The sequence below is a fragment of the Pinus tabuliformis genome, chromosome 9 (genome assembly GCF_031772625.1).
Source record: "Pinus tabuliformis cultivar Carrire ecotype Pingquan chromosome 9, CPIR1, whole genome shotgun sequence".
NCBI classification, from domain to species: domain Eukaryota; kingdom Viridiplantae; phylum Streptophyta; class Pinopsida; order Pinales; family Pinaceae; genus Pinus; species Pinus tabuliformis.
Window position 1 is genome coordinate 1,823,877,630 of NC_142307.1, and position 20,407 is coordinate 1,823,898,036.

General features: G+C 29.9%; 1 protein-coding gene across 2 annotated transcripts; it reads right to left on the bottom strand.

Moving 5' to 3' along the window:
- Window positions 1-8,643: 8,643 nt before the first annotated feature.
- On the bottom strand, window positions 8,644-16,363 carry LOC149156083 (transcription factor bHLH94-like). 2 transcript variants are annotated; one of them, XM_089437888.1, is made up of 4 exons: window positions 15,786-16,363; window positions 14,980-15,584; window positions 9,315-9,719; window positions 8,644-9,211 (listed from the first exon to the last, which is right to left on the bottom strand). In XM_089437888.1, the coding sequence occupies exons 2-4, from the start codon at window positions 15,505-15,507 to the stop codon at window positions 9,128-9,130; spliced, it is 1,017 nt and encodes a 338-aa protein (XP_089294014.1). In that variant the 5' UTR covers window positions 15,508-15,584; window positions 15,786-16,363; the 3' UTR covers window positions 8,644-9,127. The 2 variants fall into 2 exon arrangements, with proteins under 2 accessions (XP_089294014.1, XP_089294015.1); XM_089437889.1 differs by having other exon boundaries at window positions 15,779-16,363.
- Between the last annotated feature and the right edge of the window lie 4,044 nt (window positions 16,364-20,407).

Consider the following 20,407-nt stretch of genomic DNA (forward strand, 5'->3'; position numbering starts at 1 on the left):
AATGGAATAACTTGAGGGATTGTGTGACAAAAAGTGGTTTCCTTTCTTTGGATTGTGCGGGCTAGATAGGAAAGAGAGTTGGTGGGTTAAGATTTCTATGTTATTGAGTAAATTTCAATATCATGATAGCTTGACTATATGTGAGAAATTACAGTAATCCTAGGTACTTGTCCTTATGGATTCATATCCTCAACTTGAGGATGATCTATTGTTGAGAGATTTAAAGGAGAAGCTTCTATGATTGGGTGGAACATCCAATGTCTATAGCCATTGAGTGTGGCTATGGATAAAGATGATTGTTCTTTGTTTATTATATTCATGTTATGCGTACTCTATGCTTGTTCATTGATTAATGTTGTGTGCATCTTTCAATGTTATGCATTATGTGAGAAACATGATTTCGCGTTTATGTATATGCGTTTTTTTTTATGGTTTTGTGTGAGTTTTTGATTGTATGCTTCTTGATTCATGTCAAATGGTACTAGAGTTTTAAAATTAGTTCAAGAATGAAATTTTTTGAGGTACCTTATGTTTTGGGTACATTATAGATAATATTAGAGATATGAAATTATGGTAACGTGGCCAAGTGTGGGGTCGAGTATGTTACATGTGATACAAGAAAAGGAAAATTACATTACAATAGATTTCTCTTATTAAATAGGAAGGGCCCAAGGGGGAACACAAAGAAGTACTTGCAGGGAAACAAATTATAGTGCCTCATTGTACACATTATATGAAGAGTTCGGGGTTGAATTAGAAGAGGTACCTGCAAATTAACTTGAATAGAATATAAAGGAAGGGAATAAACAAAAATAAGAAGATATATAACCAAATATTGTTGATTCAAAGAAAGAAGAATCGATAGTTAAGTTCGTTGTTATATCACTACCCATACCACATGGATAAATAATTTACATTAAGGAAAGGATATGAGCATAAGAGAACTCATTATGGATCAACATGGAACTATATAGGAAACTAATATGGAGGACTAAAAGAAATGGATGGAGATATCAAAATAGTGTAGTGAAGAAATGGATCTCAAGAAGAAACCAAAATATAGATCAAGGAAAAGTAATAGTTGGATCCCATGACTACATTTCACTAGGATGGATGGATGTTTGTGCATGGTATTGGTTGACTACATTGCTTGGTAGATCATATTAGATGACTTCTTACCATGTTTTGAAGATAAAATAAGGGTTATGGATTGCAAGTTACCTAGAGAGGTACCCAAGGGGATACTTAGTCTAATGTGGCCATCATAATGGAATAGTTCCATTGTGTCATTAAAATGAAAGAATATAATAATAAGATGTAGTTGGCATAAGACCCATATGAATATTCATGAGAAAGTATAAATACACATATGCATCATTGTAATGTATGTGGGTTAGATTATATTGTCATGTAGCAAACATGTCTTATTGAGTGATTCCTCATATAAGGAGTATTTAATGGTATTACTCTACATTAAGTGTTTTTCATAGATGATTTGGTATCTTTGGTGTTTTAGGGTTTATTTTGGAAGTTTATATGGTGGATTCACTCTTATATATTTGAAGTTTTATTACATAAAGGGCTATGCTTTTACCCTTGGTAGTGGAATTGTTTCATGAGCAAGTAAAGAACAACCTTTGGTAGTGCTTTCAACAATATAAGTAAAATACAAAACAAAAATTGGAGTAGCTTGCGAAGCCACATGGTTAGGACCTCTAAGTGAATTTCCTTTAGTAAGAATTTAATTAGAATTTCAAGTTTTGAATCTTCCATACATTTATCCTACAACTTTACACCATGAAAACCAAAGTAGCATCAAGATGATAAATAAATTAATTTATCATTCAAAAATAAATCATGTCAAAATTCAGCATCATTATATTAGAGAACAAGTAGAAAAGAAAGGGACAGAGTTGATTTATTGTGAGTTCCAATATTAAGTGGTAGACATATTCATCAAAAACTCAATAGGAACCGAGAAACATTAGGAGTAGTGGAGAATGAAATCAACATTAAGAGGGCTGTTAGATATTGTAATATCTATTTCATTAGTAATAAATGTTTTAAGTAATAATGTCATATCATAAAGTGGAAATAAATCATATGCAACAAGTGGCATTTATGTTAAGTTTAATTATGAAATTAGGTGAGTAGTTCCTAATGGTAATAATGGAGCTTGCTAGATATATATACAACACCACTTTATGTAATTGAACACACATTAATATAATGTATCTCTTATTTAAACTCTCTTGCTTTTATCTTGTATATTTTCCATAACCGTATAATATAAACTAAACATAAATAAATATTATAAGAGGTCTTTACTAAGAACTAAGCACACTATTAATTTTTATGATTATGAAATTTAGGTTGTTCCTTTGAGGATTGATATATAAACTTGAGGAAGAAAAACCTTGTGGATAACCAAGGATTTGCTTAAATCGATTTTCACAAAATGCCCCTCCTTTATATTTTTTAAACGCTAATAAAATGAGGACATATAATTTTTATTTGATTGATGCTGCAAATGATTAAGCTCAAATATTATTAAGATGAGTCTAACTTTTTTCCCTATGTTTTATCACTTTTTATCATTCAATAGATTATATTTCTTTGTATTGTTGTAAATTATAAATAATAATACATAAAAGAGAAAAAGGAAAAAAAATGGGTAACTAATAACAAATAAAATGATCATTATTAAGATAATATTAAGTTCACCGGGAGGATGGAGCAGGAGGGGTGCTTCTAAACCTCAAAGAAAAGTCTGAAATAAAGTTCGCTTGGGGTCTCAGGAAAGCCACAAACAATCAATTTGAAGCACTCTCTCTCTCTCTCTCTCTCTCTCTCTCTCTCTCTCTCTCTCTCTCGCAAGGCTTGAAGATCAACATCTCCAAGGGAATCGGGAATCTAACTATTGTTGGTAATTCAAAGGTGGTTATCCAAAAATGTATGAGGCTTTCCAAAAATGAAGACCTTAACCTCTCCATTATACATAAGGATGATGCATATTCTTAGAAAATAGAAAAATTAAAATATTCCATGTTAAAAGAGATAATAATCAAGTGGCAGATGTACAAGCCAATATTGGCGCAGAATTAAAGCAAGGATCCTTGTTTATAAGCCATCACAATGATATATGTCATATCCCATAAATATTACATTTATCATAATCCTTTTGGATTACAGCTGGAGTTCAAAAATTATTATGAAATTGCACACAATTAAGTATGACAGCATGTCAAGGACACGCTAGAGAGTCTTAGGAGAAGGAAATGTTAGCTAGAATTTAAAGCACAAGTGGGCGTACGGTAGAAAGGTGGCCATGACTCATGATAAGTGGGCACTCTGCCCTTGGATAATAAATATTATACCAACAGAGAGCTAGCTTTGTACCATTGCAGTTCAAGTCAAATGGATATTGACAATGATGGAGAGGGAGGAAAGTGGCTTAGTAAGGTTGTAGAATCGAAATGAATTTATGCCTAAAAAGATGGGAAGGAATGTTGGAAAGAATCAGGTGCTTATTTATAGTTGTTGGTTAAAGCATATCAATCATCGGATTTCTCTAGTGCATGGGAGAATAGAAAGGAAAATGGCTTCTGTGAGTGATGGTAGCACCAATGACACTGAGTAGTCTAGGCGTGGCGATATTTTTGGGTAAATAGTCGGAAGTTCATGTAAGAAAGTTGTCAAAGAGATTGTCAAGGAGATAAATGAAAATATGGTTGTTGTGCTTGTTCAATTATCAAGCTTCAAGAAGGACATGGAGGTGCTCCAAAAAAAATGGAACAAATTAATACTGGTGTTATGAATATGAGACATAAAATGGAGAACATTGAATTGCAGGTGGAGACAACCATTGTGGGCATTCTAAAGGAGGTCTTTGGAATCTTTGATGGCACTACTCCCTTAATAGAGGGAAATTTTGGCGCTGCAAACTGTGAACTGGATCCTGGGGTTGCTTTGAGTACGAAACCAGGTATGCATGTTGAAGAGTTGCAGGAAGATTTTGAGCCTGGAAGTTGTGGGTAGCAGATGTCTTTTATTTGGATAATATTATGTTTTGTCAAATAGTAGAATATTGTGGAGTCTTTTGGAAGGTATATAGTCTGAAATATGTAAAGAGTATAGATATGAATAAGATAGGTAGCAATAGGGCCTCTTTTCTTGTATACTTGCACAATTTTGAGACTAAGCTCTCCATGATTGTAAGGGACCTAGCCTGTTTCCAACTTTATTAATGAAAATTGCTACCTGTTTCATTGAATATATATATATATATATATATATATATATATATATATATATATATATATATATATTAAGTTCAAGTAATTGTTTACTTATATTTGTATTTTTTTTATAGTTTTAACTTTTCTAACATTTAATTATGCACATATTATAGAAATACACATACTTACTAGTGTCAACATATCACTCATCAAGGCAAGATGCATGCATTTGTTATATAAAAAAAACAGCAAAAACATTATTTATCTACGTTTTAAAACATTCAACTCATCCATAGCTTAGGAATATATGTATATTGTCCCTCATAATCAATGTTTAAATACAACTAATGGACATATTGAACACTAACTCATTCGAAGGATATTGCACATGAAAATGTTTACATGATTTTAATTGGAAAGTTGCCTCACAATAACCCAATCATATTAAATTGCAACGTTGTTGTCCATCATCAATTCAAAAAACCTAGTCCCTAATTTACACCAACCCTATATTTTTCGCATTATTTAAAAAAAAAATATTCATGCTAAAATAATTCTTGATGTCATAATACATTCTTATCTAATGCAAGAAAAGCATGGATACATCACTACTCTTGTGCTCTTCAAATTTTAAAAATCTACATATATAATGGATCTTCTACACTAGCCCTTAAGGTAATATAAAATAAAAGGTATGTCATGATGATTCCACATTCCTTTAAAAAATCCTTATATTCTTAAATGAAATTTCAATTGTCACACTAATAAAAGAACTCAGGTTTTTACAAATTCAACATAATGTTTTACAAAGAGTTGTATACTTAGCAAAGAAAAGCACTATGAGCTAGTAAAACATTACTTCCAAAACCTCCAATTGGACTTGTCTATAAATTTATAGATGTATATCCCCAACGTGTTTCAACAATAAAACAAAACCTAAATGATAAAATTTTGACAAAACATATGCTGATCCTTATATACATTCGTGTATAAGTTAAGGGATATAAAATAATTATAAAACACACATAATCCAAGAGAAGATACTCTCATATATGAACTTGGCACCACCCATTTTGAAAATAGTGATTTCTAATATCCAACTAATCATTGTGAGTATGAAGCGATGCCTTACAAGTTTGTAACCACTCATTACTATTTTAAAAAATCCCTTGCAAGTTCAGAATAACTTATTTGAAGCATAGTCCCTAAGGGGGTGGCTCAAATGGCAATGGATGTGTTATGAAGTATTATGTAAAGTTTGTGATAAAACGTTCAAATCACCCAATTTATCTATGATCCATGTGCAAGGGCATGTGTGGTTCACTTACGACTTATATTGGTAGTAATTATATTTGATTCCATGTCATGCGAGCATGAGCCCGACCTAGTTGTCAATTCTTCCAATATAAAATGAAAGAACCTTTTCAAAGTATATAATAAATTATTAAGTGCATATTAATTCACCAAAAGTACATAACCACCTTGGTGAGTTTGAACTATTCGATACATGTTTACAACTATTAGTTAAGATCGTGCAACTATTTGTTATGACCCAAAAACCATTGGTTTTGATGAATCACAAAGAGTCATTGTGAGTCCATGATGGCCTTTTTGGATATGCAAATCATCCATAAATTATGGCCATATTGAGTTTCTTGTCATTATCATGAACCATGCTAGTATCGCCCAAAATGTCAACTCAGATATAATGAATATGATATACCCTAATGAAATATCTCAAATTGAAATTGACCACAAAAACACAAGAAACATATTTCCAGGACCTCTTTTGGATCCATAATAAATCATTGTAGACTTATAAATGCTCATTGAAAATCTATAATGAACATTATGTAATTATAACTACTTGTTCATGTTTAAGATGCTTGCCCATGCACATGTTTTTTCCACTTGACATCTTTCTCACACATTTTTGGCATTCCTAAAACATAGTTCACTTTAACATCCCATATAATTACTTCTCTTCAATTGATATATTGAACATTATTTATAGAGAGTCAGAATTTTCATGTTTTTAAGGACCATATGGGCATTGACAACTACACTTATTACTCCACAAAGTCTCATTGTTAGTCTAGAGCTATCAAACAACACATTGTTACCCTACAAAATGATATTATATGACAATGCATTTCTCCACATGACATCATTATCTACTTTATAAAAGAGATCATTTATATATAGCATTTCAAAGCAATGTCATCAACTAATGAAGTAATCAAACACTCTGTAATCTCCTTAAAAAAATTATTTAACATAAACACCATTAGTGGCATACCAATATATTTTATGTATAAACAAAATAAATAATTACAAATTAAAGAAAAATAAGACAACAATTTACAATATTGATTGCACAACTAATAATTGTACACTGCACATAAGCAAATGCAATAACTCATAGAATCTTATTGATCTAAAGCCACCAGTATGTACAATGAAAGAGTATATCAAATGACAACAAACAAAAACTCAACACATCCAACACATGATTTCAAGAACATTTGCCCAATGTCAGCCTTACTATTCAAATAGATTACTTTACAATTCCTTTCACCACCAACCCATCTTTATAAAATATAAACAACAAAATAATATATAAAACATAGTTGAAAATCCAAGAAAACCACCTATATAATTACAAAAAAAAATGTAATCTACCATTTTCCAAGCCATGTTTGATATATAAGATCAAAAAACTCAAAGAGAAATAAATTATTTGATGCAACATTATTTCATTTAAGTTGTTATATTATTGTTTATTCGAATAAATATTTCCAAAAACACTTCAAAAAATTATGCAACACATTAAGTAGGTAAAAGAGAAAAACATCCACACAGAATTTACAACATTCTTATCCATGAAACAAAAATCATTATCCACAAAACTTACCTCTAAACAATAAAAGCATCATTTTGAGATGCCGTGTATGCATCCTTGTAAATACATTTACATTACCTATAACCAATCCTATCCCAACAATCACAAAATTGACAACATTTCACTATCCCATACAAATAGCACTCCAAACTTGCATGCTATTTATCAATCCTTTTAACCATAATGATGCATACTTGGAAATTACTAATAATGGAAAACATACTAAATGGATTGACAACATTTCGCTATCCAATACAAATAGCAAATAACAACTAGCACTCCAAACTTGCATGCTATTTATCAATCCTTTTAACCATAATGATGATACTTGGAAATTATTAATAATGGAAAACATACTAAATGCAAGATTTGCACTATTTGATATTTCCTAAAATAATACACTAAATATACATGTGGGAAACACATGAATGCCATCTTAACAAGACAAGAGAAAAGATAAAAAACAATATTAAAAAAACAAAAAAAATTAATAGCTAAATTTAAATAATAATTATTAAATATTATAAATTAGATATTTTTATAGCTATTTAAAATTATATAGAAAATAAAATAATATAATAATATTATTATTATTATATAAAATAGATATGTCCATGGAATTTTGGATAGAGGATGATAAGGTGCTTTGTTAAGGCACTTTTTGATGTGAAGTCACTGGTTCAATTCCCTCCTCGATTAGGATGATATATTAGACATGATGAAGATATAGTCTTTCCAAGCTTAAAAAACATGATGAAAATATAATCTTTCCAAACTTACAAAAAAACTATATAAAATAGATATATTTTAATTTAATATCAATATTCTAATTTAATATCATAAAATCTCACACTCATAAATCATCTTACTTACTTAAAAACACTCGTTTAAACTAAGAAGCTTTATCTAAAATGAGGATCAAAAGAATGGGTTAGCCACTATCTTATATACAATCATAAGGAAATGAAGGTTGTAGCTAAATCTATATAAACATAGTTATATATATATATATATATATATGATATTAATATACATGCTTAGAAACTAGTTTAAAGCAAGAAGTTTGATCTAAAATGGTTGGTTTACTATTTTATTTACAATCATATGAAAATGAAGGTGGTAGCTAAATCTATATAAATATATTTGGTATATATATTATATTATCATATATGTTTTTTTTATTTATTATTATAAATTTCAGAGAGAAAGTGATAGTTAAATTTATATATTTTTTATATATATTATATTAGCATATATGTTTTTTAATATAATATTATAAATTAGAGGGTTAGAGGGTGTTTTTGGTATATTTTCTAGTTTTATTTATTCAGAATTGAGAAGTGTTATTAAAATAAATTATTTAAATAAAAAATAAATATTATGAAAAAAATTAAAATAAATTTAATTAAAAAATACATATAATATATTTAAAAAAACATTTAGGAAACCTTTTTTTTTATAAATAAACAGAAAACGCATAACTATCATGAAAAAAACATACAATAAATATCAAGAGCACTACTTGAAACCTTTTTGCAGTTTACTTTCCAATATTTTATATATATCGATCATGGAAAGATACATCTCTATGAGGTGAGATCCACCCTATGCCATGGTTGATTTTAGTCGTTAAGGCAACATTTTTTAAACAACATTATGGGAGTAATTAAGCCCATTAGCATTGGCTTCATCCAATCTTAACTTTGAATTGGCATGCTACTTGAGCAGTCGACCAATTTCCTCTCTATCGATACTTTGACCAATTTCTTTTCTATAGTTGAGTGCCATAAAAAGAGAGGCAGCCAGTTCCATAGACTAATAGAGATATCTATTGAAAGCCAGAACCAGTATTAAAACAAAAGAACTAACCATATTACAGAGAACACACAAACTTCTTCACTGTATATGGTTGATAGAAAAGCAGAGAATGGATGTATGTACACCTGCGAGCAAGAAGACGGGCATTTTCAATGAGAGCCATGGATCATTAGCACGCATGCACTATTCTCAAAATTTGGTGAAGGGAGCTTGCTATCTCATTCGCTGATGTAAGTTGGCATTCATCTTCTACCTGAAAAAATGCATAAGTATTCTTTTATATTGTTCTCCATATTGCTTTCAATACAGCAAGTACATATTGCTTTCAATACAGCAAGTACAGAGAGAGGTCTCACCTTGACGTTGAAAGAGAAGACCACAGTATCGTCCATTGAGGTAATATTGAGATGCAGGATTGTCATATGAAAGCTTTCGAGAGCAGTAATGATCTTCAGGAGCTGCCCGTGCTTCTTCTTAGAGAGAATTTTGAGGCTGCCATGTGTTTCGATCAATGTCACCTCTATGTCTGCTATCGAGGATTTGTCTTCCAATGCTCTGACCTGGCTGCTGCTGGTGTCTACAACGCATTTTGAATTGCACCGCGCAGAGGACTGGTGAGGCGGGAGGATCGATAGACAGTTTGTTGGATCAGTTCTGTCTACGTTTTCCCTTTTAATCTTCTGAAATTGAAGCGACTGCAAGACCTGCTCCAACTCTTTCACTAAATCAATAGCCCCTCCTATAATAGATGCTTGATCTCCCTGCGTTATAACCATACACACAGACATATTAGTTGATGGTACGTTAGGTTACTTTACTTTACGTTAGGTCAGTAACATTCCATTCCATCGTTAATGGATCAAGTGCAAAATGTATTAAAATGATCACTGAAGTTCGTTTCTATCCATATCGATATGGAAGTAGAGGATAATCTTAAACATGTTAACGTTCCATATTTAAAAGGTGTGTAAGGATTGATGTTTTAAAAAATTATTGTAAATTTCCAGGTTTTAACATCTTAATAATCATAGCATTTTATAATCTAACCATCGATGTTTCGCACTATTTCGCAATATTTTATTAACTAATGTATTTACAAAATTTTGATGAAAAAGATTGTAGATTTTAGACTATTTTGAAATTGACTTCACCCATATTCTTCAAATTATTGTTATTCATTGATTTTTCAAATATTTAAAATCTACAATATAATTACCACGTTATATTCATCATGATAATTATGAAGAAACTTTTTATATATATGAATATTAAAAGTTAGGAAGAAACTCTCTATATATGTGTATCATTGATAATATTTTCGAAGTAAAACATTTATAAAAGAATTAATAAATTTGGAAATAATTAAATATAACATTTTAAAATATAATCTTATATATTTGATAATTAATGTTTTTGTTATTAATAATTATAAAATCAAAATTTTATATATTTTATAAATTTCATTTATTCAAAATATTAGAATAAAATGTAATTACAATACCAGCAACTCATTCTTCTTTACAGTCATTTCATTTTTAAAAAATAAATAAAAAGAATTAACTATTTTGAACAAAATAATAATAATAGAACTTAGATAATAAACCATTTTCAGCAACATAATGATAATAAAATATTATAATAAATTGTAATTATAATACCGGGCAACTCATGCTTCTTCACACAATCATTTTTAAAAAAATAAATAAAAAAATTAACTATTTTAAACAAAATAATAATAAAAAAATATTATAATAAAACTAGATAATAATAACTATTAATAAAATATTATAATAAAATTTAAAATAATTATATAATTTTATTGTAATTGCATATTTTTTTATTAATAATAATTTACTCTTCTTTACACCATCATTATTAAAAAAATCAACCACTTCCAAACAACAAAACAATGATAATGGAGTTTATATTCCAATATAATTCACAAATAAATAAGATTAAAGCACTTCCAAACATTTGAATAGTAACAATGATCATTGAATTTACATTCATATAAGTTGATAATTTTTTTATTAGGTATAACATTACTTTTGTAAATTATGTATAATATTTATTATTACATATAATATTAATTATAATTGATTATATTTTATTATTTTTTATACCATAATTATTATTAAAATATAATTAACCATAATATATACTTTTATATAAAAATATTAATTATATTTTTAAATATATATCATAAAACTTAGTCTTTTATGTATTAATTTACCATTATTTTAATACCATTCTTAGGTTTTCTTCATTCTGACTTTCTATTTCATATAAACATATATCAATCAAATTCTAATTCTATGTAACTGGAAAAAAATAAACTCAGGTTTAATACAATGTAATAAATATAGTTAAACTTGACTTTTTATTTTCATATAAACATATATCAATCAAATTCTATGTAGCTAGAAAAATTTAAACTCAGGTTTAATACAATGTAATAAATATAGTTGAACTTGCTACGAAAATCTAGTAAGAGGCAAGTCACCAACAATGAGGTTACCAACATAGAAGTCATGGACAGATGAATTATTAACAAAGGAATGCTCGATGCAGAGTTAGCTGACAGAACCATCCACAGAGAAGAAATCGACAAAGCAGTCGTTGACGGAGGCCATTGTCCCAAAAAAAAAAAGGTGACTGACATACTTCTCCTCCTCAGAGGAATGCCCAACAACAAGTGGGTCAACATACCGCTTGATGAGTACGTGGCGGTTATTATTCTACAAAGTCAAAGTAAAGTTGGTCAACATACGGCTTGATGAGTACGTCGCCGTTATTATTCTACAAAGTCAAAGTAAGTGAGCGTTGAACGGGTCAACGATGGAGAACTTGTCAAATACAATTAGATGCAATCATGAAGAAGCAGAGCGAGAATGGGAAGAGGAAACGACCATAAATGTTCTGATAGTGATGACATCACAGGGCGTTATTAGCGATGATGAAGAGACGGAAGTTGGAATTGGCAGAGGATTTGATGGGTAAATTGTTTCTTAGAAGATAATTAGAAGATAATCTTTGATGGAGTTTTCTTAAAAAAAATCTTTAAACTGTTAAAACAAGTATTGGAGTTGTCAAAATAGTTTTGATAAGTACTTGGGTTTTGAAATCCCTACCCTATTTGGAACCAGCAGGAGAGTATGCATGGGAAAAGGGCTAAGTTGGCGGAATTTAGTGAGTGAAAGAAAATATCATTAAAATAGCAGGGGCTGTATAGTAATAAAAATGAAACTGTTTAATTCTTTTTATTTCAAGAGAGGTTGTACAGTAATAAAAAAAAATGAAACTAGTTAAAAGTTTTATTAACTTTTTAATTTATTTTTGTTAGTTTGATACAGAAGGGATTTAAACCTTGAATACTTCGTAACAAATCAATTGCAGATTGAGCTTTCGCTCTAAATTTTATTTCTTAAATTTAATAATTTAATTTGATTATATATTATTATTTCTAGTTATAATTTATTTTATTTTAATTTTATATAAATTTAATTTATTTTAATTTTATATAAATTTTATATAAATTTTAATTTTATATAAATTTAAAATAAAAAATAATATTAATTTATTTATTTATGAATTAGCAAAAAAAACATTATGAATAGGGAACAAAAAACTTTTCAGCTTTCAATGATCATTGGGTAAGATTTTACTAGAATATTTATAAAAAAATGGAAGGTAGAACAATTAAGCATTGAAAGCTAATAAATGGGGAGAAGGGCAAAGTAATTGTAAATGTGATAAATGAGGGTAAGATCTTACTAGAATATCTAAAAAATGGAAGGTAAAACAATTAAGCATTGAAGGCTAATAAATAGGGGGAAAGTAATTGTAAATTTGATAAATGAGGGTAAGGTCTTACTAGAATATCTAAAAAAATGAAAAGTAAAACAATTAAGCATTGAAGGCTAATAAATAAGGAGAAAGTAATTGTAAATGTGATAAATGAGGGTAAGATTTTACAAGAATATTTAAAAAAAATGGAAGATAAAACAATTAAGCATTAAAGGCTAATAAATAGGGAGAAAGGTAAGTATGTGTAAGTAATTGTAAATGTGATAATTTGAGTACAACCATTAAGAATATCAAAAAAATGGAGGTAAAACAAGTAGGCATTGAAGGCTAATAAATAGGGAGAAAGACAAGTATGTGTAAGTAATTGTAAATGTGCTAATAAATAGAGAGAATGACAAATATGTATAAGTAATTGTAAATATGATAAATGAGTAAACCAATCTCTCAATTTCTATTTTTAATTTGTAGAAAATAAGTAATATTTGAGATAGCACATAAGTGACAACTTAAAAGCAAAGTGCTAAAACACAAAATACATATATAATTGAGAATAAGAGTCATAAAGAATAGTTAGAATCCTATTAAAGGTAAGCTAGCACGCTATCAATCTGTAATGAGTGGATTTGCACACACAAAATGCAATTTGCATAAAGTTGACTCTTTGAGGCATGTGATGGCCTGTATCAACTTGCTTTCACTGCAATGTAATGCATCATATGTTTTTAGTGTTATACAACTAGGTATTAGAATTCAAAACAATTTTTTTTCAGAGAGAAAAATCTTCATAGAATTATATTGAGGCAATATAAAGAGTACATAAAATATGACAAGGATCAGACATCTTACAAACATATAAATCAAAATCTTACAACTAGGTATTAGAATTCAAGCATACAACTAGGTATTAGAATTCAGAACATATCTATGTAATATATCAATTCTCACGAGTTCACATATTTTCAAAAACCAAAACCTAAATTTTATATAATCGCGATCGCATTAAAGCTGTGACAGATAACCAACCCCAGAATTTGCATTCGGGGGCAAAGAAGAAAGCAAAGAACTTAAGTGAGAAACGCATTCAGCACCTAGTTCAAGATTATTTAAAATTCTGAATTCCCTAAAACATCAGACAGTATGAAACTTCCATGCAGAGGGATAAGTTGTTTTTTATGCAGATATATTAAACATCCAGGTTAAAATACAGAGTTCAAAATATTCTTAGATATTTTTAAACATCGAGAATAATCATCGGATGCTGAAAAATTAGAATAATATTCATAAATACCCTATGGTTAAGATGAAACAATGTTAAAGAATGAATACCCTTTTTCAGAGGATACCCTATGATTAAGATGAATAGAAGACATTTAGAAATTATTAAGATGCTAGTATTGTTCTGGTGGGAAGCCAGGTATATATAAATAAATAATTATCAAGGTTTTTTTTGGTTAAACTTGAAGCCATATAACAATCTAGGCCACCAACAATAACCTATTAAGTATGAATTTCATAAGTATAATTTTAGATGTATTTTTTTATTCTATAAATTTGTATTTTCTCTACGTGAGGAATGCAAGCCAAGGCCTGTTATTGTGAAGTGTGATTTTTGTTTCTCTATTGTCTATTGTCTGTGATGTTTTTATCTTCTGCTGTGCTGCTCTATTCTAATATTATATTAAAAGTAGAATTGCAAGCATTATATACTAAGCTAATTTTTTTCATATTATCTATTGAAGATTATTTTATTTTACTAGATAATCATTACTTTACTTTACTGCATGGTACTTTATATTTACTAATAGGTCTTAATATTTGCAACTCTAAAACACCCAACTTGCTACACCCATCTTGCTACTTGCTATTATAAAAACACCCATCTTCTTGCAATACCATTCATATTCATATTTGGGAAACAAATCGAAAAACCAAATTATCTTTGGAGATTATTTTATTTTACTAGATCATCATTAAGTTTTTATTTTGCTAGATAATCATTAAGTAGCATGGTCCTTAATATTTACCAATAGTTCTTAATATTTGCTGCTGTAAAACAACCAACTTACTATACCCATCTTGCTACTTGCTACTATAAAAACACCCATCTTCTTGAAAAACAATTCATATTTGGGAAACAAATCGAAAAACCAAACATGACGAGAACTATGTTTATACCTAATAATTTTCTGTAGCATGGCAGGATGAAAAGCTTACTCTTTGAATATAGGATTGAGGAATGAGGGAACGCAAGACGTCCAAATGAGCATTCATCTGCTTCCTGCGGTTGCGCTCCACTTCAATATGAGTAATCCTTTGGCTCAGTACTTCTTCACTGTTCTTGGAAACCTTCTGGCGTTTCCTCTTTCTCCCCTTCCCGGCGTCGGCAGCAGGGACCGCCATGGAAATTGCATTTTGCTGATCCTCCTGTGTGGTGTCGCTTATACCATCTTCAGCCGTGTCCGAGTGCGACTGAACAGCATTGAAAGTATCAATATTGTTGCCACCGGGTTTCAGGTCAGAAAGAGCTGTTACACAGCTCTCCCCAGGTTCGAATCCCTGGACTAGTCGCGTGAAGTAGTTTTCCATATTAGGCCCCATACTTGCTTGCTTGCCGGCCGGCTCATTGTGGAGGGGAGAAGATGTCAAGCGCTTTCGAAAAAGGCCTCCATGAAGCCACGGAATGTTCAGGCCGATGTTGTCATTCAAGCGGGGAATTTCTATCATTTCTTCCATTATTTCCATGGCTTCCTAAAGCTCAAACGCTTTGTTGGGGCGATCAGGGCAGCTCATAATCTGATTCGAGTTAGCCGGGACTTTCGCTGCAATGCAATGAATGAGGGAATGAAGGACGAAATCATTAGGAAGAGAGTGGGAGGAATAATGACTTCTGAGTTCAGATGATGCTACTGTCCTGCTGCTGCTGTAGTACAGACTCCAGAGCAAAGCATAAAATAGAAAAAAACCTGATGAAGTCAGCAAATAATGAAAACTCAATGGGGGTAATAGACAAAACCTATTACCTTCAATTTTTCTTCTCTCTGCTGCTGAAGCTCTCTATAGCCACGAGCCTGGAAAGTACCCAACTCAAAAAGGACTCTGCAGAACAATTGTATTCTGTATTATGATATGGGTTTTTCTTTCACAGAGCAGTCAAACTGGTGCGAGACAGTCGAGAAAGAAACTTATCGAATTCGGTTCCCCACTCATTCTTCCCCGATTTCAAACCCGGGAACCCCAAAAAAATATAAAATTGAAAGGAAGCAAGCCACGCCATAATCGAAATTCTCAGCGTTTTCTTTATTTATTTGACTGTGAGAAGACTGACATATTCCGATGCAGAAAACTGAAAAGTAGAAATTTCCAAAAACATATTGGAAAAACAAGCAGCCGGGCATGGTCCCGAGCTCGACCAGATTTTCGTGAATAAAGAAATTGCCCGAGGGTTTCGTCAGCAAGGCCCCACTGGTTTGACCTGCCTGGTATGCAATCACATACCTACTCATGACAAACCATACGGACGCTTTAGACCTGCGTCCGGAGCCCGAGCAGATGTCAATGCTCGTTGCCCATTGCCGAGGCGGCAGAGCGAGCGGTCCTTATCCTCACCGCTGGGCCGGGCGAGATTCGAGATATTGCCGACTTCCGAGTTCCAACCTGCTGCCTGGTAAGTTGAACTAGGTCTGGGATTAGGTGTTGGGATTGAGGGGAGGTGAGCATTTGTCCCGTTCTCCACCATCGGCGCGCCTTCTCCTCCTGCCGTGCAGGGCACATGCAGACCCTGACGGACGGTTGTCGTTTTCTCTTTTCATCTTTATCACCTTTTTCCAACTTTTTTTAATTCCATACTCGCCTTGGAAATGCTTTTGACCGTTCATATTTCAAAACTCCTCGACCCAACAAAACAGATATTTCCTCTCGCTTTCGCCACAGGCAGTGTGTGAATCATCTCAAGACTTCATCAGAGAATTTAAAATCGGATCCCTATAGACTTAACACTTTATTGTAGCACTGTTGTCTGGCTATACGACAGATGCCATAACTTCAACAATATTCTCAAAGTCGCCCACCATACGACACATATTATAATTTCTAATATTCTGTAAAGTTTAATGGTGTAAGTTTATATTTTACCATGGGTGTTAGGTTTGATTAAGTTTCTTATAATTTTGGTGATATTCATTTTATTATAGATAATTATACTCAAAAATTAGGAAAAAAAAAATTTACATAGCATAAATTATTTTGATATTTTTATTGATCACAAAGGTTATATATAAGATATAAATTACTGACTTCGATAAATCTAGATCATAAAAGGTGGATCTAATATTAAGACATGTCATAGTAACATCTCAACAACGACATCTTAAATGATACCTCGAAATACTCACTAACAACTTGTAATACAGATGGAACACATGGCATGGAAACATTACTTCTAACAAATCATTATCTTTTCTATCCAATAAATAAATCAATAAATACATAAATAAATAAATAATTATTTATTCTTTCCTATAATAATAGAATTTTCATGTAATTATTTTTGCTTTAAAAAATAAAATAAAATTCAAATTTCTTAATTTCAATTCATAAATATTATTTGAAAATTAGATTTATCTAGTTACAAATAAATATAATAGTAAATAAATTTATCAAACTAATTTCTGAGTTATTAATTATTTGATTAATATTAATAATAAATAAAATAGTCAAATAAAATTAGTTAGAGATAGGATTTATCTAGTTACAAACAAAAATAATTATATAATTGATATTATTCCTATCTCTTGGCTCTGTCAAATGTAGTCGCTGTCCAGTCAGTTCCCTGGTCAAATGTAGTCGTTTGTTTCTAGTCGTTGAATGATGAATCTCTCTATTTAACTTGTTACCAAGTTCTGGTTCTTCATCTTGTCCTGATGATGAACGATGAATCTCTCTATTTAACTTGTTACCATGTTCTGGTTCTTCATCTTGTCATGATGATGAACCACATTACTATGTTCTGGTTCTTGATCTTGTCCTGATGATGAACCACAACGGGTTGACCAATAAATTTTGATGTGATTATCACCAATATCCCTCTCAAACATTAATATAGATCACAAAAACCTAAACTCAATAACTAACTTTAACTTAAAACTAGACTTAACATTAAAAAACAATACTGCAATTAAGTCCTACATAAGTATTTAACGCTTCTGTAATTATATCACTTATCACTACTGCAATTAAGTCCATATTAGGATGCCCTACATATTAAATATTTATTGCATTTATAACCTTATATCACTTAGGTTATAGAGGTAGTTTAGTTAGCAATTCTTATGGTTTAGTAAAAAAATACGCATCAAAATATCCAAAAACCAATGTTACTCATAAATTTAAAAATAACACTTTATCTATCATATATTTAAATTATCATTCTTTATTACAATCTTTTTCTAGTTATTAGTTGAATTACTCGAACAAATCTTTGAAGTATCACTTACACGATTCTTTATACGTACTTGGTCCCACTTCTTAGGTATCTTTTACGACAAGTATAAAAGGGCGTTTGTACAAAGAAGGAAAAGACAAAATATTTTGTGTCGAGATGTTTTTTTTTTCGGGCTTTTTGTTGAGAATATACCAAACCTATTCAAGTTGTATTACTTTACACTATTTTTTTCACGTGTTTTTCTATATATTTATTATAAAATGAAATATTATATTTTGAAATTGTATTTTTATTAAAAAATAAAAATTAATTAATTTAATAGAATTGATATATAGTAATTAGGAAAATAAGAATGTTTATTTTAGAATAAGCTTTTTACAATTTTAATTTAATTATTAATAATTATTAAATAGATGATAGAGATTTAATTCTAATAGAATAGGTTGAAATATTCAGTAGTATTCACTTATTAAAAGGTTAAAATTTATCTCCAAATTAATTATGTTTTTTTAATTAATTTATCTCGAATTAATTAATTAAAGAAATTGTCATATCAACACATGTTATATTGGGCAGGTGGTATTGATAAGTCATGGTATTGGTCCATGGTATTCTAAGAAGAGTTATTTACAAATTAAGGATTTTCATAATATAGTGGGGTGAATCTCTATGGTTAAGAATATTAATATATATATTTTTAAATGTATATATATTTAACTCATATATTAATTATTTTCATAATTAATAATATAATTCAAAATAAAGTTATAATTTAGTTAAATTTTAAGATTTTTTTTTTTTTTTAATCCGGTCATTGTGAGATCTATAATGAGGTAATTGTTTTGATTCTTATCATGGAATAATATTTATCGAAGTTTAGCAGTCATTTGATTTATATGTTGTATTAGTATACAAATGTTCATATACATTATTTTTATGTTAATGAGGGAAATTGATTTGTAATCAAAGTTTTATATACAAAACTATTCACCAACACATATAGTTTAATATGAAAATAGTAAAAATTCTAAAACCTTTGTTAATTATAATTTATTGTGGCTTTAAATACAATTTGCAATCATAAATGTTGAACTCATTATAATTGTAGCTCTTTTACAACAATTTCATTGACTTCTCTTTAGTTCTCCTCTTTATTTTCATCTATATAACCCTACAAGCAAAGAAAATTTGGACTCAAATTGAGCTAAGATTATTATTCTATGTATTTTGTCATTGTTCAAAATAGTTAAATCTCTAATCCAAATTGATTATGAATATTTTTCTTTCGTTCATCATAAGCTTGTTTGAACTCATTTTTCTTAGTATACCTATCTTTTATCATTGTTGCCAATGAGTGGTGTCTCCTACTAACATAGTAATAGTCCTTTGTGTAAAATAAATAAAAAATTCTTCAATGATAATACTCCATAACACCCATTTCAAGTGTGTCTTCCCATGTTCATTAAAAACTCTTACATAAACTAGTGGATTGACTCCTCTTCAATTCTCTTTTTTAATTCGGCCTCTTTAGTCTCTTTAAAGAATGCCAATCTAGCATCAAATTGACCCCTAGTTAAGTTTCTACCTCTTTTTTCATTTTTTAAACTAGTGGAATCTCTAGTCTCTATAAAGAATGCAAATCTAGCATAAAATTGACCGTAGTTAAGCTTCTACCTCTTTTGTCATTTTTTAAACTAGTGGAATCTCTAGTCTCTATAAAGAATGCAAATCTAGCATCAAATTGATCCCTAGTTAAGCTTCTACCTCTTTTGTCATTTTTTAAACTAGTGGAATCTCTAGTCTCTATAAAGAATGCAAATCTAGCATCAAATTGACCCCTAGTTAAGCTTCTACCTCTTTTGCCATTTTTTAAACTAGTGGAATCTCTAATCTCTATAAAGAATGTAAATCTAGCATCAAATTGACCCCTAGTTAAGCTTCTACCTATTTTGTCATTTTTTAAACTAGTGGAATCTCTAGTCCAACGTGCTCATAAACCTTCTTATCTTATTCACCCTAAACTTATTTAAACTAATTTTCATTCAAAAACCTATGTTTTATCATTCCTATCCATTTGTCTCATATTAAGATAATGGTTAAATAGTTGTAAGGTAAGTATGCTTGATTACTTATGAACCTCTTTACTTATTTGACCATTGTCTTTCCTCCTTTATATCACATAAAATGAAAAAAGACTTTAAT

Coding starts and splice junctions, on each gene's coding strand:
- LOC149156083 (XM_089437888.1), bottom strand. CDS start 15,507: ATGGAAATAATGGAAGAAATGATAGAAATTCCCCGCTTGAATGACAAC. Junction 9,720..14,979: donor CTCAATCCTATATTCAAAGA/GTAAGCTTTTCA, acceptor GTTATAACGCAG/GGAGATCAAGCATCTATTAT. Junction 9,212..9,314: donor TCTTCTCTTTCAACGTCAAG/GTGAGACCTCTC, acceptor GCATTTTTTCAG/GTAGAAGATGAATGCCAACT.